The sequence below is a fragment of the Nilaparvata lugens genome, chromosome 2, assembly GCF_014356525.2.
Source record: "Nilaparvata lugens isolate BPH chromosome 2, ASM1435652v1, whole genome shotgun sequence".
Classification (NCBI taxonomy): domain Eukaryota; kingdom Metazoa; phylum Arthropoda; class Insecta; order Hemiptera; family Delphacidae; genus Nilaparvata; species Nilaparvata lugens.
The window spans coordinates 42,768,850-42,793,840 of record NC_052505.1 but is presented as its reverse complement, the minus strand read 5'-3'; the positions used below and the strand labels follow the sequence as shown (position 1 = coordinate 42,793,840).

At 36.8% G+C, this 24,991-nt stretch overlaps 1 protein-coding gene and 1 long non-coding RNA gene across 2 annotated transcripts in view; one reads left to right on the top strand and one right to left on the bottom strand.

Annotated features, from left to right (window-relative positions):
• LOC111055241 (signal recognition particle subunit SRP68) overlaps positions 1–24,991 on the bottom strand; it is a 33,949-nt gene that overhangs the window by 6,161 nt on the left and 2,797 nt on the right. The window contains exons 2-7 of the mRNA XM_039421265.1: positions 23,636–23,702; positions 22,650–22,763; positions 21,525–21,681; positions 20,636–20,757; positions 19,528–19,717; positions 13,893–14,126 (exon numbers count right to left, since the gene is read on the bottom strand). Coding sequence (XP_039277199.1) covers positions 13,893–14,126; positions 19,528–19,717; positions 20,636–20,757; positions 21,525–21,681; positions 22,650–22,763; positions 23,636–23,702 — 884 coding nt within the window. The remainder of the gene's footprint in view (positions 1–13,892; positions 14,127–19,527; positions 19,718–20,635; positions 20,758–21,524; positions 21,682–22,649; positions 22,764–23,635; positions 23,703–24,991) is intronic.
• LOC111061370 lies at positions 1,938–13,150 on the top strand. Its single transcript, XR_002606728.2, has 3 exons — positions 1,938–2,039; positions 2,783–2,862; positions 12,943–13,150. It is a non-coding gene; the product is annotated as an uncharacterized LOC111061370 (long non-coding RNA).

The window sequence follows — 24,991 nt, the reverse complement described above, 5'->3', positions numbered from 1 at the left end:
TTTGTTGGAATAGAGCATACGAAGGAGAGAAATAATCATATTTACAAATACAGTTATCGCTCTAACCTGAGAAGTTTAAATTATGGTGTCACTCATTTTGAGTCCCCTACTATTCCTATGTTACATCAAGGGTCTGCCTGATGTGGTTCGAGCAAATGCCTCTGTATGTCTCTATGCAGATGATGCTAATATAATATTTTCAGGAGAATCCATTGAGGACGTAGAACTCTCATCTGCTGTAGGCCTGTCTTCTATTAATGAATACCTAAATAGCCGAAATCTTTTGCTAAATTCAAGTAAGTCTATTGTAGTTACCTTTTCAACAAGACAGAGTAGGAGTGAATTGTGACCAAGCGTAGCTATGAATAACACTCTTTTAGATTGTGAAGATCAAACTAAATTTCTTGGTCTGCTAATGGATAGCAACCTTTCGTGGGATAATCATGTTGCCAATGTAGTGAAAAAAAACCCAGGTCTATATGCATTGCGTCGAATGTCCAGTCTATGTAGTATTCAAATATTAAAATCAATACACCACTCAGTAGTACATGCACATCTATCATAGTATGATCACAAATTGTGTGCGTACGTGCGTGCGTGCGTGCGTGCGTGAGTGAGTGAGTGAGTGAGTGAGTGAGTGAGTGAGTGAGTGAGTGAGTGAGTGAGTGAGTGAGTGAGTGAGTGAGTGAGTGAGTGAGTGAGTGAGTGAGTGAGTGAGTGTGTGTGTGTGTGTGTGTGTGTGTGTGTGTGTGTGTGTGTGTGTGTGGTGTGTGTGTGTGTGTGTGTGTGTGTGTGTATGAGTGTATGTGCGTCTGTGTACACGATATCTCACCTCACAATTAACGGAATGACTTGAAATTTGGAACTTAAGGTCCATACAATATAAGAATCCGACACGAACAATTTCAATCAGATGCATCAGATGCGGCAAAAATGTTATCAAAAACAGGGTTTTTCGCGATTTTCTCGAAAACGGCTCCAACGATTTTGATCAAATTCATACCTAAAAAAGTCATTGATAAGCTCTACCTACTGCCACAAGTCTCATATCTGTAAAAAATTCAGGAGCTTCGCCTCATCTATGCAAAGTTTGGATTCAGATTCCCATATTATCAGGCTTCAGGTACAATTTGAACAAAAAAATTCAGATGGAAAAGATTGAGAATGAAAATTTCTTCAATTAATGTTTTGTACATTTTCACCTGAAATTGAAAATAAGCATGAAATTCGATAAAATGTGATTATTTAATTTCAAACTGTTGGCAACTGTTGATTCTATTAGAACATTCACTATGAAGAGATAGCAGACCTCGTGTGTCTCCAGCGTTATTGTCCTGTCACCAGCTGGCTCAAATCTTTGAATAGTAGACTTGAGATGCGCGTGTACACTAGCGTCAGGTGATTAATTTTCATAACGGCAAGGAAAGTTGTGTGAGTGCGCAACACCAGATTTTTACTCTTATATTGGTGTATGAAGGAGGCTCTTTTTTCCTTTTATATTATCCTTGAAATGCAAAATTTCCAAAAACCTTGTATATACGTCGACGCGCAATTAAAAAAGGAACATACCTGTCGAATTTCATGAAAATCTATTACTGCGTTTCGCCGTAAATGCGCAACATATAAACATTTAAACATTTAAGAGAAATGCCAAACCGTCGACTTGAATCTTAGACCTCACTTCGCTCGGTCAATTACACCATCAAGTAGTCATATAAGTCCACATTCCAGTAATTATCCGTATTTTGAATCAGGTCTGTACTTTTGATAAAAGTTACTATTTCGTAAATTTCTGATAACATAAGAAGCGTTGCCACTGTATTCACATTGATCAAGAGATCTGGCTGATTCAATACTGATTCAATCAACATTCAATAGGAATTTAATTAACTGATGAATGGAACCAACCACTGATTATTCAGTCTGACAATTCAGTAGTTACTACCTCGACGCTCAGCAAGTCAGAAGCTTCTGATTGCATCTTGCAATTTCACAAGATTGGGCAGATCTTTATATTTATCCTTCTCCTCAAAATGAAGGTATGTGCTAATTTCATTAGAAACACTCGGTTATGTACACGGTTTATTCATAGAGAACAAGATTGAGATTATTTCAATTCAGTTTGATTTTATATTTTTCCATTTTATTTACGATTGTGAATGTGATTGATCTGTTAAACTAACTGAACTGATTCACTTGCAATTTTACATGAAGATACTGAATTTACCGAGGATTGATATAGGCTTGACCCTGAAACAACACTTTTTTATTATTCACAGTTTTCATAGAAACATTGACTTTAGAGTCGATGAATTATTACTCATAATGTAAGTGGAAAACGACTGTTGTTTTTCTCTGCTAGACATCTAAATTCAGTATTTTTATCTTAAAATCCATTCTCACACTGGCGCACAAGGAGTCTTCCTTTTGCCGGTGTTTTTGCCTCACCTACTGTACTTATGCATGTGATCATAAATTGAATCTTCATTTTAAAACTATTATTTATAATATAAAGGATATCATTTCGTTATTATATCTAATGATATAAATGTATGTATCTAGGTTTAAGTGCAGTAGCATATACTTATATTCATTTTTTGTAAAGCTTTTTTGTATTTTGTTTTTGGCAAATAAAATTCATTCATTCCTTTACTATTCTCTAGCTCTTTTCAGTTAACTTTTTCACACAATTCTATGCTGAGAATACATAATTATTGTTCCCTTTCAAACTATGAGCTCCCGATTAGAATTCGAAACGTTTATGCTAATTTTCCAATTATAGGTGAAATTATGAGAGTAGCTACTTGTGAAGCATGTAGGAGGATTCGAATTGAGAGTTGTAGAGGAAATATGAGAGATACGGTAAGCATCTATTCCGAGAGCATCTTAATTTTCAAACTTATGCCCTGACTTCTATTTAGCTCATTTTCTGAATAAATTGCTTTGCTGAAACATTTCCTGTTGAGATCACATTTTCTCCATGATGTAAGAAGTGAATAAATTCTCAAATGGATTGATTGTTTCACCCAAGTGAGTGTAGAGGTTCTTCAGGGTTGAGGTCAGAGTATCATTAATATAATAATCAATACAATAAAATTGTCACTTCATTTCTATTTCTAAAATCAACTCTGGAGTGCACTTGAGAATGTTCTTGTGGTGAAAATGTGAGACTTGGTGCAAAGGGAATGCAGTTCCAATCCACTGTTTGGAATTCCATTTACAAGAGATTACAACAGAAGATATCAGCGATTCATTACATTACTGCAAAGCTGTGTCAAACAAACAATGCAATGGAGGTACCTTTTCCTATCATTCAATAAGTCATAAACTAGAAGGTTTAAAAAAACCCCAAACTAGAACAGTTTTATTTTAAGGAGAAAAAAAAAATTTTTTAGGAGTTTCTAATTCATGACTATTCACATTATTATGTTCCAAAATTGTCGTTTATTTAAATTATAATAATAGTTCAATACAATGATGTTGAAAATATTGTTAACTAATTGAAAACTAGTTTTTTTTTTAAATGTTCCAAATAGATTAAGGGCCGGTTTCCAAGCTCGGGATTCAGCTAAAGGTGCATTTTCGTTTCTGCGTAAATTTCCGCAGATGGCAATATGTTTATATTATTAGAAATGTTTTCATTCTTGAATAATAAACACAATGAAATGTTATTTGATCAGCTGTTTTAGCACACTTGATATTTTCACAGAGGAATACTGCAGACCTGGCAAGTACCCGCTTGCCGAATCTCGTGAGAACCGACTCTTCCAATAGCAGCAGTTAGGCCTTCTGGCACACTGACGTGGAGAGGGGGAAGTTTTCCGGACGGAAAACCTCCAGTCGTTAAACAACCGAGGTATCGAGCGGATCAAAATCCAAACCGTATTGCAAAAAGTTAAGTTATTTTTCCGGCATTATGATATACGTGAGTGTCCTGTGGTTTGGGATTACGGTGGGAGTGATAGCTGTGGGTAAGTGCCAAAATTTCTAGCTCCTTATAAAACATTTTCACCCGGCCGAGACCCTAATTAATAAAATCATTGTTGTAGTAAATTTCTAGTTAGCAGAATCTTATTGGAAGGTAGTTTTTGTAGGAATAATATTTGGATAAAATGTACTGCATATTTCATTCTTTAAATTTCAAGTAATTGTCATAGCCTAATAAATGAGAAATTCTTTAGGTAATACCATGTTGTTGTCTATCCAGTTCCCATGACTCCTTTGAAGTAGTAATAAGATATCTTCAACCCCCATCAAGGGCGGTTACAAAACTGGTGGCGTGCGGTGGGATAGACTGCAAAAATGTCTATCGAACCAGATCTGAGTCATGGGACAAAAATTCACTGTTAGAAACGAGAAAATAATAGAAAATTTGAATTGAAAAATAGATTTAATTGAGAAAGTGAATGTTGATTACTTTATTATAATCAGATCTTAGATGGAAATAGAATTGTTAGATTAATAGAAATAAGATTTTTCAGAGAAACCATTCAAAATTTAAGATTTCAAGTCAACCCTTCAAGATGAATGAAGTACAACCTGATCTACCTGTTCAAAATGTAGATAGATCAGAAATAGAGTGTTTACAAGAGCAATTGAGACAACTTAGGGCACAATCGGAACGTGAACACTTAGAAAAAGCTAGATTACAGCAAGAGTTAGACACTGTTAATGCTTCAAACAGTCAACAGGTTCGACCAACAACCTTAGTACGTAAGGATTTAGGTTTACAATCACTTGTAAGAACATTTTCAGGTGAAGAAGGTGGACAAAAAGTAGAGGTATTTATTTAGAATTTTAAATTTGTAGCACAGTCTGGTAATTGGTCTGATAACGATAAAAAGCTCATATGTAAATTAAAAACATCTGGGGCTGCGTCTGTCTGTTTGAACACTCATCCCGAATTATTATCCGAGGGAGCAACTTTTGTCGAGTATGAAAAAGTTCTTCTAGAAAGATTCAAAGAGTTACGAGAACCTGAAAGTCATTTATTCGCGTTGAGTGCGATTAAACAACACCGGAATGAGCCAATACGCGCGTATGCGGATCGCTGTCGAGAATTAGGCTTAAAGGCAATACCAATCCCCAACGATCATCCTACAGAAGCTAAATACGCTCGCCTCCAACTAGATAGAACGGTTTTGACAGCTTTCATTCGAGGATTATTTGGTTCCGCGTCAATAACCCTACAAGTTCATCCCCCAAAAACCTTGGAAGAGGCGGTAGTCGTAGCCGAACGAGTTGAACAAGCGACCGCCGCAAATCAAGACAACGTGTTCGCTCTTTCATTTGAGAAGGATCAGAATGTGAAATCATACGGATATTTTAAGAGCAATCCAAATACACAGTTCAGACAGTCTGATAAGAAGGGGCCTTGCTTTGCATGTGGTAGGAGGGTTCACTTTGCTAGGGAATGTACCAACACGGGACAGACCATTCCCCAAATCAGCAGAGAAATTTTTCTGAGTCACAACCGCGTAAATTCTACAATAAATTTGTGAGATACTGTTTTGTTTGTGGAGAATCGTCTCATACAGCGTATAATTGCGCTAAACGCACTGCTCCTGTGAAAAATGAAAACATTAGTGCCCAAAAACCACAGCACTCGGAAAACTAAGATTGGCTGGGAGTCGCCCAACTACTCAGCCTAATCATGGAGAGGGGCATTGCAATATAGTTCCAAGAGTATCAACTCGCGGTAGAGGAAGTCACGTTACCATCGAGATTGAAGGTCAGTGCAAAACATTTTTAGTTGACACCGGCGCGGAGATATCTATTTTGAAAGAGGCTATTTCAGGTGTAAAACTAATAGAGGAGAAAGCTGTTGCTAAGGGTGTGACAGGCATGAATTTAGCAGTGATAGGAGCACAAGTTTTACAAATAAATGTCTCAAAGTTCAAGTTTGAACATAGATTTCTTATCGCCAATGTTGAGATTAAAGAGGATGGTTTGCTTGGTTGGGATTTGTTATCCAAATTGTACGCAGTTATCGATGTAGGTAATAATTCAATAACATTTGGAGGTGAGAAAGTAGGTGAAGTTCAAAATGAGTCATACAATAATATTGAAACGTCATATTTTTGTGATTGTGTTAGTGAAAATGAAAGTAGGAAAACTATAAGCTGTAATGCCCCGTCCGACCCCACCCATCCACTCCATGACAGGAGGAGGTCTGAGTTCAAAGATCGCGGAATGTCAAGAAAGACCCATTGTTTAAATGATCAAGTAAGACCGGCTACAGTATATACCGCACAAAGCACTTTTATCCCTGCTCATTCTGAAATTTTGATCGATGTTACTCTGAGAGATGTAATCAAGGAAGGGCTTATATTCATTGAACCCCCATTAGATCCACTGCCTGGAATAAGGGTTGCTCGTAGTGTTCAGCATGTCAACAATTCAATCTCATTTGTTAAAGTTATAAACCTTAATCCGTATCCAGTACAGCTATTAAAAAATAAATGTATGGGTATTGCAGAGCCTGTGAGGATTACTGAACCCTCTTTACAGATAGCATCTGTATCAATGGATGAAAATAATTCAAAATTAGAAAAACAAATTGATGAGACTTTATCACATCTAAAGACTGAAGAAGCTGCGTTAATAAGTAAAGTATTAAAGCGCTATATCACAACATTTGAAGAGCCAGGATTAGAGGGATGTAATGTACCCGTTGAACATCATATCCCCACATTTGAAGAACGACCGATTGCGAAAAGACCCTATAGAGTACCTTACCACATGCGCCCAGTAGTGGAAGAGCATATAGCCGAAATGCTGAATAAAGGTATAATTGTACCGTCAAACAGTCCTTGGAGTGCACCGATTGTACTTGTAAGAAAGAAAACAACCGATGGAAGCCTCAAATATCGTTTCTGTTTAGATTTCAGGCTTTTAAATTCAGTTACTAAAGCAAATGCATATCCATTACCGCTTATAAATGAGACACTTGAAGAACTAGGCAATAGTAAATATTTCTCAACTTTGGATTTGCATAGTGGGTACCACCAAATAAAAATAGCAGAAGAGGACCAAGAAAAGACTGCTTTCACAACCGTCGGTGGGCATTTTGAGTATAAGAGAATGGCTTTTGGATTGACAGGTGCCCCTCATACATTCCAAAAATTGATGGACTCCCTCCTGGCCGAAATTTTAGGAACAGAGTGTTTTGTTTATTTAGACGATGTAATAGTTCACAGTCAAACAATCAACCAACATGCAGAACGTCTAGCTCACGTGTTAGCGATATTCGAGAATGCTAATTTGAAAGTAAATCTCGAAAAGTGCAATTTTGTGAAAAGTTGTGTTCGTTATCTGGGTCACCTGGTGACATCGGAAGGAGTGAAACCCGATCCGGAGAAAATCAAGGCGGTTAAACAATACCCTGAGCCGAAGAACGTGCGAGAAGTCAGGAGTTGGCTTGGTTTAGCCGGCTATTATCGACGTTTTATCGATGGATTTGCCTTAATAGCTCAACCCCTAACACAATTAACGAAGAAAGGAGTGGACTTTGTATGGGGGCCACAACAGATGGAATCATTCGAAAAATTGAAGAAATTATTGTGTTCGGAGAATGTTCTTATATTCCCTGACTTTGATCGCGAATTTATTGTTGCAACAGACGCGTCGAGTACATCGATTGGCGCGATACTTTCACAGCAAACGGATAACGGAGAGAGGCCTGTAGCATTCGCAAGTCGACAATTGAATGACGCCGAGAAAAATTATAGTACTACAGAACGTGAACTGCTGGCTGTTATGTATGCAACAAAACAGTTTCGATGCTATCTTTTAGGAAGGAAGTTCACGCTAGTCACCGACCATGCAGCTCTGAAATGGATGCTAAGTCTGCGCGACCCTTCATCCAGACTAACCAGGTGGGCTCTGAGATTGGCTGAGTTTCAGTACGACGTGGTTCATAAGCCGGGTAAAAGACACTCCAATGCAGATGCTCTCAGTCGCGCCGTAAATGGAGTACAAATAGAAGGATTATCGGAAGATTGTGTTGCAGCCGAACAGCTGCATGATGATTGGTGCAATAAATTGTTGGAATCAAATCTGGGTCAAATAGAGAATGGATTAGTATGGTGGACCAACAAAAACGACGATCCGTCTCACTGGAAATTAGCTGTCCCTAAAACACTAAGAACAACTGTGTTGAAACTGAATCACAGCACCCCTTGGGCGGGACACTCAGGACAAGAGAGAACCGCTAGTCGTGTGAAACAGAGATACTATTGGCCCGCACTAGGAGAAGATGTGAGAAAGTTTGTAGCAGAATGTCATGAATGTGCTCGTCGAAAAACTCCCGTGTCTTTGAAAGCCCCTGTCCAACCCGCTGAAGAGCCGAGTTATCCTTTCGACCTTGTATCGATGGACGTAGTCGGCCCACTTCCAACAACAAGGAATGGAAACAAATACTATGTTAGTTTTATCGATCATTTTACGCGTTATGCGGAGGTCATTCCCATCGTCAATCAAACAGCCGAAACAATAGCTAAAGTCTTCATCACCAACATTATAACTCGACACGGTGTACCCAACCGTCTACTGAGTGATCAAGGCCGAAACTTTTTATCCAGTTTATTTGTGGAAACTTGTAAAATGCTGGGTATTGACAAAATCAGAACGACAGCGTATCATCCGGAATGTAATGGTAGAATTGAGCGATTACATCGTACCCTGAACGAGTCCATAGCACATTTCGTAAAAAGAGACGGTACTGATTGGGACACCTGGTTGCCCTATGCCCTGATAGCATACAGATCCACACCTCATGCATCTATCGGTTATTCTCCTCATTTCATGCTATATGGACGAGAAATAGTGCTTCCAGGATCGTGTGTCATACCAGATGAGGTTCGCGGAAAAACTACTGAGTTTCATCTGAAAGAGTTGAAGGAAAGATTCTCATCATCATAATGAAATAGATTCAAGAAATGAACTATTGATTTGAATTGATAAAACATGAAAGGAAATTGTCTGCAGCGAGACTCTAAACTGTTTTATTTTAGGAATTCAGCTAGCTGAATGTGAAGAAAAGTGAAATGGAGAAAGAGTGATCTGAGTAATTGAGTATAAGAGAAATATCAGTGGAATAATTGTGCGATAATTATGTGTTATTTTATAAATGAGTTGAATGAGAGGGATGAAATAACCTTTAGGTATTAGCCAGATGATGAATTAGAATAGAATTATGTAGTTATATTATATTAGATGAATGAAAAGATTTTCGACAAGGACGAAAGATCAGCCTTCAAAAAAGATAGAGAAGTATAACGTTGCTACTGGCCGTGAGACAATGCAATCCTTCGTCATCAGAAAGACATCTACGACGAACCTATAGGATTAGTGACGATGAACTATAGATATACAGTAAGTTGTGTGGAACGACCTACGACAACATATTGACGAAGAAGAAGAAGAAGAAGAAGAAGAAGAAGAAGAAGAAGAAGAAGAAGAAAAAAATAACACAAACAGCAGTAGCCTTGTTTGTAAACAAAGTTGACCCGGTGAGGGAGATGAATGATCTACTGTTTACGTTATTGTTATGATGAAGATGAGGAACAGAATGATGTTAAAAAGCAGACGTGTATAAAAATTAGACTATTGTTATTGTAAACTATTATGAATGGATTAAAGTATAGGAATGAATTATGAAGACAAGGATATTCTGATACTATTGTTTGGTATTATAGGAAGGAAACTATTTTGATGTTATTTACTTGATTGAATGGAATTTTTATTATAGATGATAGTTAATAGATGTGTTCTTATTGTTAATTAGGTGCAGAAGTACTTGAGAGTAATTTTTATAGAACTTTAGTATTAGAGTTGAAAATGATATTGCTATTACATAAAGGTTGACTAGGACTTTGGAAATGAATTAGGCTATTAGTACTCAAATATAGATTTTGTTTGAAATGATAATTATTCTAGGATTGAGTTTAAATTGGAGTTTGAGTTTATATTTGAGTTTAATTGGATAAATGATTAGGTATAGATTTGTTGATGTTAGATCAGTAAAAATTGTGAAGGGCTCGGTCGGTTATCATTTCCCCCAGAGAGCTAGAAACGAACAATATTATTTGGGACTGGCACTTCCCGTATCTGTGTGATAACTGTGACTGTTGTGATAGAACTTTACTGACTGTTACACCAGACTTTTAGGTGAAGGTAAAAAGTGTTCCAGACCACTCACTACACTACCAGTGCGAGACTAAAGCAGCCATTCTTCAGTGCGTTATGAGCTGAGTCATCTTTTGCTACTCATCTTCCAGGATCGAAACCGCTACGCTACCTTCTCTTCCGAGATGCTACAGAGATGTGAGCCGGGGACAATCACTCTGTGCCCGATCAGCCACAGACATCGTGTCTCAGCTTTCTACTCTTCGGCGAACACCAGAGTTACAAGGAAACGACAACGAGCATATAAGAGCGATAACAAGGAGGCCAACTCTCCCCTGGACCGATCGGCGTGGATGAGATAGCTATCTCCAATCTCATGTATGCTGTGCAGCAGACTAAGAAGCTGCAACCGGCGTCGGCCGAGGACTACACCATGAAGTTCATCTGTGGAGGACTGACACTCCTTTTTCTGGGGCTGTTGGGGGCCTACTGCTTGTACGAGAGGTGCTACTTCCAGGTGTGTGGTCGCACGCCAACTTCACTACCACGATGGAGGCGCGTGCTCTGTCCAGCACGCCCGGAACCGGCAACAGTACCTGTAGCAGCCAAGCCGCTCAACTCAGCGCCCCCAACTGCGATTTCACCAGCAAGCAGCTCCATCCCTTTGGTCGACACCGCTCAACCAGTGCAGTACAGCAAAGTGTTATTGTGGCAAGTGTGAAGTGAAAAGCAATCAAAAGTATGAAGTGAGAAGCAATCGGGAGGGATAGTCACCCTTTTGCGAAGAAGGGGGTAGTGTGACATGGGTAGTATTTGATTATTTATTTATTGATTGATTTTTTTGTGTTTTAGATTTAAGATTTTTTCAGGAGAAAAGACTCTGATATTAGAATAATAATTTCCGTAGTTGGACTTTAGTGAGAAAATATATAATTTAGTGAGTAAGTAGTATTTTTGCAGCGACAATAAGATTCTGCTAACTTATGTCTAAACTACTCTGAGAACCAGCAAATTCAGGGATATTTGCTGGTTCTCACGGATGAGGTGGCTCCACGAGGCAAGGACAAGGCGGATGTTTGGTAGGTTGTAGATATTTTCCCAGAGGAATACTGCAGACCTGGCAAGTACCCGCTTGCCGAATCTCGTGAGAACCGACTCTTCCAATAGCAGCAGTTAGGCCTTCTGGCACACTGACGTGGAGAGGGGGAAGTTTTCCGGACGGAAAACCTCCAGTCGTTAAACAACCGAGGTATCGAGCGGATCAAAATCCAAACCGTATTGCAAAAAGTTAAGTTATTTTTCCGGCATTATGATATACGTGAGTGTCATGTGGTTTGGGATTACAGTGGGAGTGATAGCTGTGGGTAAGTGCCAAAATTTCTAGCTCCTTATAAAACATTTTCATCCGGCCGAGACCTTAATTAATAAAATCATTGTTGTAGTAAATTTCTAGTTAGCAGAATCTTATTGGAAGATAGTTTTGTAGGAATAATATTTGGATCATTGTTGTAGTAAATTTCTAGTTAGCAGAATCTTATTGGAAGATAGTTTTGTAGGAATAATATTTGGATAAAATGTACTGCATATTTCATTCTTTAAATTTCAAGTAATTGACATAGCCTAATAAATGAGAAATTCTTTAGGTAATACAATGTTCTTGTCTATACAGTTCCCATGACTCCCTTGTAGTAGTAATAAGATATCTTCAACCCCCATCAAGGGCGGTTACAGATACATAGTTTTTGAGTTTTATGCGAGAAACCAAAGAATGGTACCTTTTACCTCCTTAGTACTCTAAAAATAACTGCGGGGTCAAAAATTGTCTTTCCTTGACTAGACTAATAATAATATTAATCTTTGGAAAAATTCTTTATTAAAAATGAAAATCATCTATACTTGATACTTGGTTATATTCCATTTTCAAAAATAATTCAGATTTTAGATTATAATTTAGATTTTAGATTATTCAATTGACAGTGGGTTTCATTGGAGGAACTACGTTTTTGTTGATTCAAAACTGTAGCCTATGCTATCTTGGACTCGCCTTTGTGAATCCAACTTAATTTTTTTTTCAATAAGAAGGTAGCTTAGATTATTTAGTAAACGACAATGTGATACATATTTTCGAAACAAAATTTCGAGAGAAAATGAATGGTGATAACCAAACTTTGATTTCTCAACCCGTTTCAAAGTTATTCAAAGCCAAAGATACTAATGAATTATACAAAAATGAAATGAATGAACGGTACTCATTTATTGAGTATCACGTTAGTTCCACGTTAAAATTAAATGTTATAATAAATGACATTCAGGCATTTGGCAGAAGATGATACAAGGATGATAGACAAGAATAGCAACCAATTCCAAGTGGACCTCACTATGGAATTATAACTGACCTCAGCAACATACAGTACACAACATCAATAATATTTGAAAAGAAAATGAGTACCGTTCATTAATTTCATTTTTGTATGATTTATAAATATCTTTGAATGTGAATAATTTTGAAACAGTTTGAGATATCGATGTGTGGTGTGTCACCATCTATTTTCTCTCGAAATTGTGTTCCAGGATCATGTCTTATCTAACTTGCTTTGAATTGGATTGAAAACGATGGACCAAAATTTTGAAGCTAAAAGAGTATTTTTTGTTATTGGAATGGGATTGGATTGCCGATGAAGCCTACTGTTGAATAAATTATCCTTCTGAAATAAATATTAAGCTGTTTCATAATTTTCGCCAACCCTAAATGTACAGCTCATCGTTACCATCTCATGATTTATTGGTTTTTGTTCTGCTTGCTTATTTTCACAGTTTCAACTCAAACTCGTTGTGACAATGGCTCTAGTAATTTTGCAGCTAGCTTTGGTGACTGCTGCTCCTAATAATTTATATACTCCTCCTGCTCTTGGAAGGTGATAATATCTCCTTACTACGATACACCGTGATTATCCTTGAAATTATGATTCAATGAAAGAATGATGTTGTTTCAAGACTATTAAAACAGTTTGTGCATAATAAATGGTAATCTTCAATTAATTTTTTGATCCTATGTCTCAAATCATCTACAAATTCATTTTCCTCTTATTGGAAAGGTTCACAACTCACATTACTTAGGAAGATGTAAAGTGACTGGGGTAGATTGTCCTCCTCTCCCTGCTTGTGATTGTGGAGGAGCTAGACAAACGATGAATCATATCTTCCGACATTGTGCTATTCGAGCCTATCAGGGCAGTTTAAATAATTTTACAGCAGCTTCTTCACAAGCAAAAGCCTACATAACTAACCCGGACATCCAAGTTTAACTTGAGTATTCCCTTGTGCATATATCACAGCTGCCAAAGGTCAGCTATGGTTTCTATTTTCTTCTTGTGTTTTTGTGTTGAATTGGATGAATTGATCTGAATTAATCAAATAGATTAATGAATAAATAAATAGACAAACTATCAAAAAAATCAGTGGAACGAAATTGATAAGAATAGAGGAAACACATTGATTGGGGAGTGTCTCAATACTGCGAGATTTCAATTTGTCAAGTGTATAAACATAACCTGAACGTTCTGTTCAATTAGGATTTAAAGGGGGAAGGAAAGGTGAGGGAGGTTAGGTTTTGGATTTTAAATGGCAATATGTTAATATTATTTGAAATGTGTTCGACAATTTGGATAATTAACTCAAATAAGGAGAATTTGAAATACTCGCACATTTGAGATACCTCACATACGAATGACACCCATTGATTGATAGTAAATGAATATACTGACGACATTGTCGGCCTTCATCTCGTCGCGAACGGCGGCAATGGCATCTTTGCAGTCGATGAGGTGGCGCTCGAGCTGGTCTATGTCGGGGCGCTGGCCTTGGGCGCACTTGTCCAGGGCGCGCTCGGCCAGCAGGAAGCCGCGAACTCGCTCCGGGCGCACGCCGAACGTGCGACCCCGCCACTCCGCCTCGCTCAGCACCTCGCTGCGTCTCTCACGCGTCTGCGACATCAGCGTCTAAACAAATCATTTCATTTATTGTGAATCCAAGTTGAACAGTCAACAGTTGTAGGCATTAGGCATCAATCCAAGTCCCAACATTCTATTTTGAGTTGTTATGCATCTCAAATAATCTTATACGATTAATATTAGGAAAAATAATTTAGTCTTTGACTATGGAATAATAACGGAAGCATACTGAAGCATGGGTACATGATTAGGTACTTAGGCACTTTGCAAGACAAAAACACCTTAGCATGATACAACTTACTAAATTTTAATAGTAATATTCTATTCTATAGTGATAATCGAATTAACGTTCCAAGAAATGAAAGTAGAATAAGAAAAATGTTTTGAAGAAATCTAAAAAAGTTTCCAGTCACATCATGATAGGGACTTCAATAACTCAGTAGACTCGAGTCGATTAGGCTAGGATTCGCGACTGTAGCAATTCCCCTCCTTAATTTTCCAAAAATTGGGGGGCAACATCGACGCCCAAAATTAAAATTTCAAAAAATCCATAATTTTCCAATCAATCAAATCCACCAGAGCACTAACCACCACAACAACCACCCTTCTCAAGACTTTTTCATTCACTTCGGCTTTAGTATATATATGACTCACGCTTCGCGCTCGGCGGGGGCTTCGCCCCCTGCACCACCATGAGGGTACAACTGTACAGGGGTGAGTCTGAGTAGCAGCCTCCGCGCTTCGCGCTCTGGCTCGATGGCGGGCTTCGCCCGCCCAATCACCTTTTATGACTCTATAGGGTTGGGTAGTGTATGGTAGGGTAGGGTAGGGTTATGGATCTTAGGGTCCTGTAGGGTAGGTTAGGTTGCCAAGATTAGATAAAATAGGTTAGGTAGGGTAGTTTAGGTGGGGTGGGTTAGGTAGAGTAGGTTAGGTAGGATGGGATAGATGATAAGGTAGAGTGGGTTAGATAGGGTAGTTTATGTAGGGTGGGTTAGGTAAGGTGGGATAGGTAGAGTAGGTCAAGTAGGGTGCAATGGGTATAGTAGAGTACAGTAGGGTATAGTAGTCGAAATAGAGGTTAGATTTAAATTAGAGGTTAGGTTAAAATTTACACGTTTATCTGAGTATTGAAGAGCGTAAATTGTATTTTGAAAAGTGAAAGTGACTTAGCCAACATGTTGATTTGGACAGTATAGTATAAATTGGAAATGGGACAGTTTTGGGCATGAGCCTGTTGTGCCTTTCCTCATGTCAAGTATTTGTACACAATGTGATTAGATGAACAGGATGTCTGGGTCTGAGCATTGTTAATAACCTAGCAGCCCAGAATGATGAGCATCATTGAAATGTAGATTTTGTAGGTCAAGTGGGGTGGGTTATTTTGGGTTTGTTTGTTAGAATAGTTCAAGTATAGTAAGGTGGAATAGGCTGGATAGAGTAGGGTAGTTAGATTGGATAGGTAAAGTAGGGTGGTAAGGTGTGGTAGATTAGGTAGCATAGGGTCAACGTTAGTAGACAGTAGGTTGATCACTCACAGGCGTAAGATTCGAAGTGGTGGGGGGAATGCCAGCGTGACGTCACGTGTAGTAAAAAAGTGATAGAGTAACCACACTGAGCATACAGTTTATTCACTGTATCTTTTAAATACATCGTCGTTTAATCCCCTCAAGATTGACCTAGAACTTAAAAATTCTCCATACTTATAGCGAATTAATCACCGATTCTAACGATGTTGTATGTTGTTTAAAATATCAAGTTCATTCAACTTGTATGAATAAAATGAAGTTGAAAGTTTTTCAAGAATCTAAACACGTTACACGATAGAGTTAATAAGCTGGAAAAGCGTTAGTAGACAACGTTATACTATTATAATTTCAGATTAACCTATAAAAAATCTTGATAAATCAATGCATTTCAATAAAACAATAAACCGATCCCGATAAATCCAATGAGTTTCATTCATATAAATGCACTGAACACATGCTGGTATCGAGCACATGTTCTACGAGAATCAAAATATCTCATCCCCGAAATTCACAAGCTGATGTATAGCCAAACTACAAAATATAAACACGACCTAGAAGATAAAGAAACCTTAAGGGTTTGAAAGGGAAGGTTAGGAGGTGGGTTTTTTTGCGTTTATATTGCAAAATGCTTGTATTATTCAAATGTTTTGTTAATTATTGTAAAGCAGAAACAGAAAGCTTGCATGTCAAAAAATGTTTGTGTTATATAATTTGACTATAGGTCACCGTATGACTTTCAAGAATGCGATATTCTGCCTACTCTGTACTACAGCCTACGTCACGGCTGCAGTTCCCCCACTCCAATTACATTTCAACTAAAATACTATAGATGAGTGACCAACCTTCTGTCTACTAACTTTGGCATAGGGTATGTTAGATAGCGTAGGTTGGATAACAACATTTATGTAGGGTGGGTGAGGTAGGTTGAGTAGATTTGCTGAGGGATGGTTGAGTAGGTAGATTAAGTATGGAAGGATGTATAGGGAAATTCAGGGAGCCCTGTGTAACACCCAAAATAAAATCTCTTGTATTTGATATATTTTCTTTGCTAGGTTCAATCAGGTGTGCTAGGTAGGATAGTAGTTTAGAAGGTTGGGTTGAGTGAATGCAGTATTGAAAATACCTCAAACATTAGCCAGAATTGACTAAAATCGAAAAATCGCCCTGCATACCCCCTATTGAATTTATTTGGTTAGTTTTCACAGGATTCATGTTTTTCTGGCTGATAAATTCGATTTTGAGCATAAAAAAAACTGTAAGTGTGATCTATGAACAACACTGAATGTAATCTCAACAACAAAATCTGATTTTTGGCTGCCAAATTGTGAGGGCCAAAATTTTCTAAGCCAGAATTGGAGAAAAAAACTGCCCTCACATCACTCATATATCATTCCATCCAGTTATTATATGATAAATAGCCTCGTTTCAATGTGCTGACTAAGATTGTTTCTCTTGACTTTGCTATAAAATTAACCATTGAGAAGTTGAAAAATTTTAGGGGGTCCTGGGTAACCCCCAAAGTAAAATCTCTCATATGTGATATTTTTTTGAATCACTTTCGATTTTTTTTGACATATTTCAACATCATTATACAGTCCAGAGTGACTGCAGATTTTTCAAAATTGCCAAAAATCACACAGCCTCCCTCGAGTGCCCCCTGGATTTAATTCTGGGTTTATGATGCACCATCAGCAGCATAGACGCTAGGTTGGATGATTCCAACACCAAAAACTGAAATAAAAAATACAGAGACAATCAATTCTTGGCTGTAAAAATCCTCGAAAATGAGCCAAAATTGACAAAAATATAAAAATTGCCCATCCTAGAATTGAAAATTTTGTTATTGGACAATATTCCAGTTGGTTATTTTTTGGCCCCTTTCCAATGATATCATTCATGAGACTGTAGAATTCACAGTTTTGGCTGGGAATTTCACACTTTTTTCTGAAAAAAAAATGAGGAGGCCTGGTCACCTATTGAAAAATCGAAGTTTCGTCTATGCAAGGCGATCTCCTGAGGTTTTGGGATCTCCTGAGTTGATTGAGCCGGAATTCAAGATTGCAGCAATAACCCCCCAAGATTTTCAAAAAGTTGAGGGGGGCATTATCGACCCCAAAATAGAATTTTCGAAAAAATCCATAATTTTCCCGGAGCCTGCTAGGACTCCTAGAGACTTTCCGATGAAATTTGGAATTGTCACATGCCCCAGTTTGGCTGGGAGTTTTTCAAATTTTCCATCATGCAAAAATTGTCAAAAATTTGGCTCCCCTCCTCACCCCGGTCGAAATTTTATTTTTGGAATCTAGTAATGTTGCCGCGCTGAACAAAAAAGGTCTCTTGAACTTTGCTGAGAAATGTGCCGTTCAAAAGTTGAAAATATTGGGGGGGGGGGGTCCTGGATAAAATTGAAAATTTCATTTTGGGGTCGATAATGCCCCCCTCAATTTTTGGAAAATTAAGGGGGCGAATATCTACAGTTTTGAATCCCAGCTCAATCACATTTCACATTTCTCAGCAAAGTGCAAGAAAACTTTTTTGTTCAGTGCCTCAACATTACTAGATTTCCAGAATAAAATTTCTGGGGCATGAGACAATACTAGCTTTCATCCTAAAGTCTGTAAGAGTACTAGCAGGCATTGGGTAAATTATGGATTTTTCGAAATTTCTATTTTGGGGGTCGATGATGCCCCCTCAATTTTTGAAAAATTAGGGGGGGAATGGCTAAAGTTTTGAATTTGAGCTCAATCGACTCAGAATATCCTAAAGCATCGCCTCGCACTGACGAAACATCAATTTTTCCAATAGGAGACCCGGCCCCCTCATTTTTTTGAAAACAATTTCAGAAAAAAAGTGTGAAATTCACAGCCAAAACTGTGAATTCTACAATCTCATGGATGATATCATTGAGAAGGGGATCAAAAATAACCAAGAGGAAAATTGTCAAATAACAAAATTTTAAATTCTAATGGGGTGTGGGGGGGACCCTGATATACAGTGCTGGTCATGGATCACATTTACAGGGTTTTTTATGCTCAAAATAGAATTCAGCAGCCGAAAAAACATTACTCCCGCGAAAACTAACCGAAAAAATAATACGGAGGGTGGGAGGGTGATTTTTTGATTTTTGTCAATTTTGGCTCATTTTCCAGGATTTTTGCAGCCAAGAAATGACTGTTTCTGTATTTTTCACATCAGTTTTTGATGTTGGAATCACTCAACCTGCCGTCTATGCTGCTGATAGTGTATCATAAACCCCAAAATTACATCCAGGGGGCACGCGAGGGGGGCTGTGTGATTTTTTTTTAGTAGCTTCACTTGACAAAGGAGGTAAATGATTTCACAATATTGAATTTAATTCCTTTTTTTCAATAACTAGTTGCCTTTCATTTTTTTTTTTTTTTAGTCAAAACTGGTTTAGAATTGAAAGATGCTAGTTATTTCAGTAAAAATCTATAAGGTTTAGTAGTCCTCCAAAAATGAATTTATTCAAATAACGTTACTCAGACAAGCAAGCCAAGTATATAGTGACAACTGAATAATAACTGTCATGGAAGTAGATTATTCAATAGAAAAAAATCATCAACATTATTTAATAAAAAATAATTACAACAAAACAACTGTACAGAAAATCTTTATACTTGACAATAACTCTAGAATATCATAATGGTCAGAAGTGGAGTAAAACTACATGAATAACATATTCATAAGAAAGAGGTTGACCATATACATACTTGACACAATTGCAGTTTTCCAGAACGTATATATTAATAATTATTCATTGTTTCATGAATTATGATGTTATTAAATGTCTTATTGAATGACGAAAAATTCTACAACAGACCTTATATTTGAAACAGCTAGTGGAATTTCCAAGTTACAAACAACAGTAATAAGATAATAGGAGTATATTCATTACTAACGTCAAGTAGGTCTCCATGGACAGAGCTGCGCAGTGAAAGCAATTCCTCAAGATTTGAAGAAGCACTTCCGCCGGCGTCCTTGATGCTGTAAGCGCAGAACCGCAGGCTGGGATCAAGCTCATCACACTTCTGCTTGTACACCAACTGGTCTTCCTCGGAAAGAGCTCCACAAAGTTTTTCATACACCACTCTGTATACAAGGCGAACAGAAAACATTACAAGTGGATAGTGGATGGGATTGCGATAAAAATGTACATTATGTGCTGGAATTGAAAATTTATTAGAGAAAAGTCTATCAAGATAAATGGACATCCAATTGATTTTAAAGCGATCCAGAAAGTAAAATAGATTCTATTAATAATTAGAATAATTCCTGCATGTCGGTAAATTAATCTAAAATCACAAACCTCATTTTCAACTTGAAGATTATAAAAATTAAACACAGGTATTTAATGCGTTCTAAGCGTTAAAGAGCTCAGCAGTTTTTCGTACGCCACTCAGTATACAAAACAAACAGTGAGTTAAGTTAACAATATTAAGTTGTTGCTGTTGATGTTCCAAGAAGCAGACATATCTATATTAGTCAAAGTGGAAAAAAGCATTCAATCATTTGTTGATTGAAACTTTATACTACAGTCATTCTTGCTGGATAAATATTAAGAAAAATCATTATCCAGCAGGACTTGTCAAAATACACAAATTTTACTTTAAATTAATTTTCTAATAATGAGTCGGGATTCATTTCCACAAGTTGTAAAAATTAAACTTATCGAGTTTAAACAAGCAGACGTAGTTTTTTGAAGAGAGTGATGGCCACATAAGTTTCAGGCCTGTGCACCAGTAATGGGAAGAATGATAAGGGATGAGTGCACCTACAGATTGAATGGATTGCGAGTCACCGGAAGCATTTACAAAATGATTAATTTATGAAGTCAGCTCGGCAAGCGGTCACCTGTCCAACGGGAGTAGCAGGCACTTGTCTCTTAACTTATTTCAGCGACTACAAGATACTAGCAGTGCGTTAAGGAGCCAACCTTTCCCCCAAGATTAAGTGTATTAACTAACAATATTCAGAACTATAAAATGTGCATGTATGAAATAAATTTACAAAGCCTTCTCCAAGTTCTCCATGGCTGGTTTCCAGTTCTTCAACTCGAAAAACAATGATCCATGCATCCAGGCTACATAGGCTTGCGCTTCCAGTTTAGTTCGTGCATCACACTTTTCCGACTGGAAAGAATAAATAATTAGAACATATTATTTTTGGAATGCATTACAATTAATCCTTATGAATAGCGTACAATTAATTAATAAATGATGTTAAATAATATCAACAAAACCGATAAATCATGTTATCATAATATAATACTCAGTTTTCCACCTTTTTTTAATTAATAAACCTGAAACGTTTCGATAGTTTCTTGAAATTTTTCAAGGTTCCAATACAGTTTAGGATGTTCACCAGAATTGAGCTGAATTACTGTAAGTCAATGATGAATTTATTCATTTTTCAATCACTTTAATAGCTTAAATCATCAATCAGAAGAATACTAAAAGTTCGTTTGTGGGTTTTTTCGAGTCTACAAATTTGGAACACAGTTATTTCCAAGGGGTGTTTGACGGAATGCATGAGTGAGTAGAATATTATTAATGATGTTATGTCTTATGTGGTGATGAAATCGCGAGTAATTTACAACGAATTATATATCATTACAAGATGAAGTGACTGGATCTGTGAAGTTGGTCCCAATAATTATATCAATCATGATCAAATTTCTGATACCTCTATTAGTTTATGGTACTACTTTTCTATAGTTGATCGGATTAGAGATCTGATAGTTTATTGAGAATGAACTTGATCCTTGATCCTTATGTCGAGTAAACCATTATACGGAGAACAAAATAATTTATGTTTTAAGAATGTGGAATCCATCATTACAAAATAAGTAGAAATGTTCATTCATTAGTACTGAGTTGAAGTTTTTCACTAGCATTACCTCACATAGATTGTTGAGCAAGTCAGCGTAGACGGTAGCTTTGCGCAGGCGCGATGAAAGATGGAAACGCTTGCGAGGCTCGGTGTTGGCCTCTTGGCGCAACTGCATTGCATAGCTCCAGGCGCGCTCTGCTTGCATCAACGGAATGTACAAGTACCTGCTCACAAATATTTATCTCAATAGAATCAGAATAAACCACATTGAATTTGAATCATCAACTCAAGGAGAATAGAAATTAAGACCTTTACCAAACAAATAACTGTTCAGCTGTGCTGATTGAGTTGATTGGTGTAACTTTGGCTTCAACTTTTGAGAAATATCTAAATTTTTCAGTGACTATCAAGTTTAATATTGAATTCTATCAAGTATTTCATCGATCTAAATTCGAAATTTCTAGTTTTGGGACAGAAAATTGAGCTTCAAATTGAAATGTAGGCTATATCTTTTAGAAATGTTACTGTTTACAAAATTGAGAGAAGAACAATTTTGGGCTAAGAATGTTGCTCTCTCACAATCATTGCTAAATGATTTACAATTGTATCGATAAATGAAATAAATAAATAAACTATCAGCTTTATTCAAAAACCAAATTGATGTGGAAATGTTAAAAACTGTCAAAGTAATGCATTTCATTGGTTAGCAAACTCATAAATTATCTTGTGCTATTATGCTCAACTTCATGCTTTGAAATTGACTGCATTAATCAGAACATTCAATTTTGAGAGAATGCAAACTCAAACCCTTTCATTTCTAGACCAAATAATATGAATATCAGATAGGCTACTGTATAATACACTATTTTATATTTATGATTCTGAAACATTATAATAACAGAATATTAAAATGGATTAATCTGTCAGCATATTCTTATTTCGTCTGAAATTTTTATTCATTTATTAATACAATCACAAATCATACCGTTAGAACTGGGAGAGAACAACAGAAAATGTTAGGAAATCAAGATACTTATAAAATAAAATTCAAGAACATGACATCGAGTAATCAGTTTACTCATAATAATGGAAATACTCTTATTCATGATATTATTATTATTGATTATAATTGATTTCTGACCTCACCACGAATATATTTTTTGCATAATTGGAAAGTTGTTAAAGTTCATACCTTTCATCAGTGAGATGAGCGTGAGTGACATCTTTTCTTTTGAAGTGCCTTCGGTCTCCCTGAGCCAAGTGTAGTACTTTACGGAGCCGGCGAATACGGCGTTTGCAGTAGCCTCTGACAATAGACAACATTTCAATATGAATAAATAACAAGGTGGACTTAGAGTGGCTGTGATAGTACATAAAAGAAATATTAAATCAATTGAAAATTTGGATTTAATCATCTTACTGATGGAGAGTAATTTTGAATAATATATATTATGAAAATTATTCTTGAATCAAAACTGTGAAAATACAATTTTTGAAATTATCAAGGAAAGTTGGGAAAACATGAAATATTTTTGTGAATATACTATAATAAATGTTTTTAGGTACCGTACCCTTTTTCATAGATTTATTATTTTCTTTTCAACTGTTGTATTCAATATTAATATTCATAGCGATTAATCGCTGCGCACAGTGTTATACAGTTGCAGGGATAATATTCATCTACAAATGTAGAATACTTGTTTGCACATGCAACTTTTTGAGTTAGAAATATTGAGAATAGATTGATATTAGAGCTGTTCAACTATCGCAATTAAGAACAAAAAGCCAAATTGGTTTGAAGGGAATCGTTATTTTATAGAAATTATATACGTTATTATTGTTATTATTTTAAACTTATTTTTTAGTCATTTACTTATCTAGTAAATATTATTCGATGATATTCACTTATTTAGTATATTTACTCGTTAGCCTATTTTATATAATTATTTGTCATTTATATTTGATCTATATTAAAGAGATTGTCATATATTTTGATCTATCATTAAAGAGGTAGAGTAGATATGCACAGTCTCATAACATATTCTTGAGAAAATGGAAAGTAGCCTAGGTAGATTCTGTTTGAAGAAGAAAATTTGGATTTGCCTATTGGAAAGTTCTAGAACTCTTGAAATAATCATATTTGATTTTAAACTATGTGCTGATTAATTTCTACCATACCTGTATCGCTGGTAGTCGCCGTGACGTAAACCATGCTGTTGCTGAGCATCCTTAATGATTTTTAGTACTGTTCAATTTTTTAAGGAGAATGACAATGATACATCGAAAAATGTGAGAAAAAAGGTTGCAAACTACTGTTCTTGCCTAAAATTATTTAATTAGGTCTATACATACAGACAAGCACCAAAGATTACAATCGGGGGAGAGTCAACAGGATCGATCTGAAACTGGTCCTCTTTCAAATATTATTATGTATCAAGGAGTAAAGTGTTTTAGATTGAAATCTCCACTAGCGGTAGGAAGGCAATGATTGCCAATAATTTTTTTAATACTTGCATATTGAGATAAATACATACTCTTTCAGGTTACATCATGAACATTTTAATAAACTAAAATGATAAAGAGCTAATAAAGCAATTATTGGGAGAAGAATTTAATATGAATTTGATTTGGGGCGAAACATGTTATATAGAAGCACATTTGAGGTCTTAAACATTCAAGAAAAATGGTAAGATATTTTGAGGTAGGTCTCCTTGTAGGTCTAGGTCTAAGTGGTCATGGGTGCTTTGTGCTATATTAACATAGTATGAGGCGTCCGTGACCTGAATGCCCATACTGTGGTAGAGTATGGCATTTTCGTATTCTTCCATCCGTAACTTGGTGGATGCTATTGCGAACCCCCTTGCTGCATTAGTTGATGACTAAGATCGGCCATTTTTCCTGACTTCCTGAAAACCTCAAGAACCGTTCCTGTGTACAAGAAGGATGACCACCAGAGCCTAAACAGCTTCAGGTCAATATCTATGACTCCAATCTTTAGAAAGGTGGTTAAAGCGGTCATAAAACCCCAACTTGAGGAGTTTTTTGAGAGAAACAACCTTTTCTCATGTATGCAGTTTGGTTTTCGTTGAGGAAGTAGATGAAGAGGGAGTTGATGCAGTAAATCGAATGGCTAAGAAAATTGGTTCAGTGTTAAAGGATGGTGAGTACCTGCCACTTACATTGTGTGATTTGAGCAGAGCGTTTGATTGTGTTGACCATCACATACTAATCAAGGAGCTTCGCTATTATGGGGTTATGGACTTTGCTCTAAACATCTTGGAGTCATACCAAACTGGTAGGACAAAGATGGTGTCTTTAGGTGTAGCTGTTCCCTGTCCACTCTCTGTCAGTTTTGGGGTACCTCCGGGATCGATTCTGGGGCCAATCCTGTTCATCGCTATGATCAACGACCTGGATGACAATGGTAAAACTCTCCAGTTTGCTTATGATGCATCGTTGCTGTCATCTGGCATTGACCTTCAGCAGTGTTGGAGAGGTCAGCAGAGCATCTGCGGTCTTCAACCTCATGGTTCC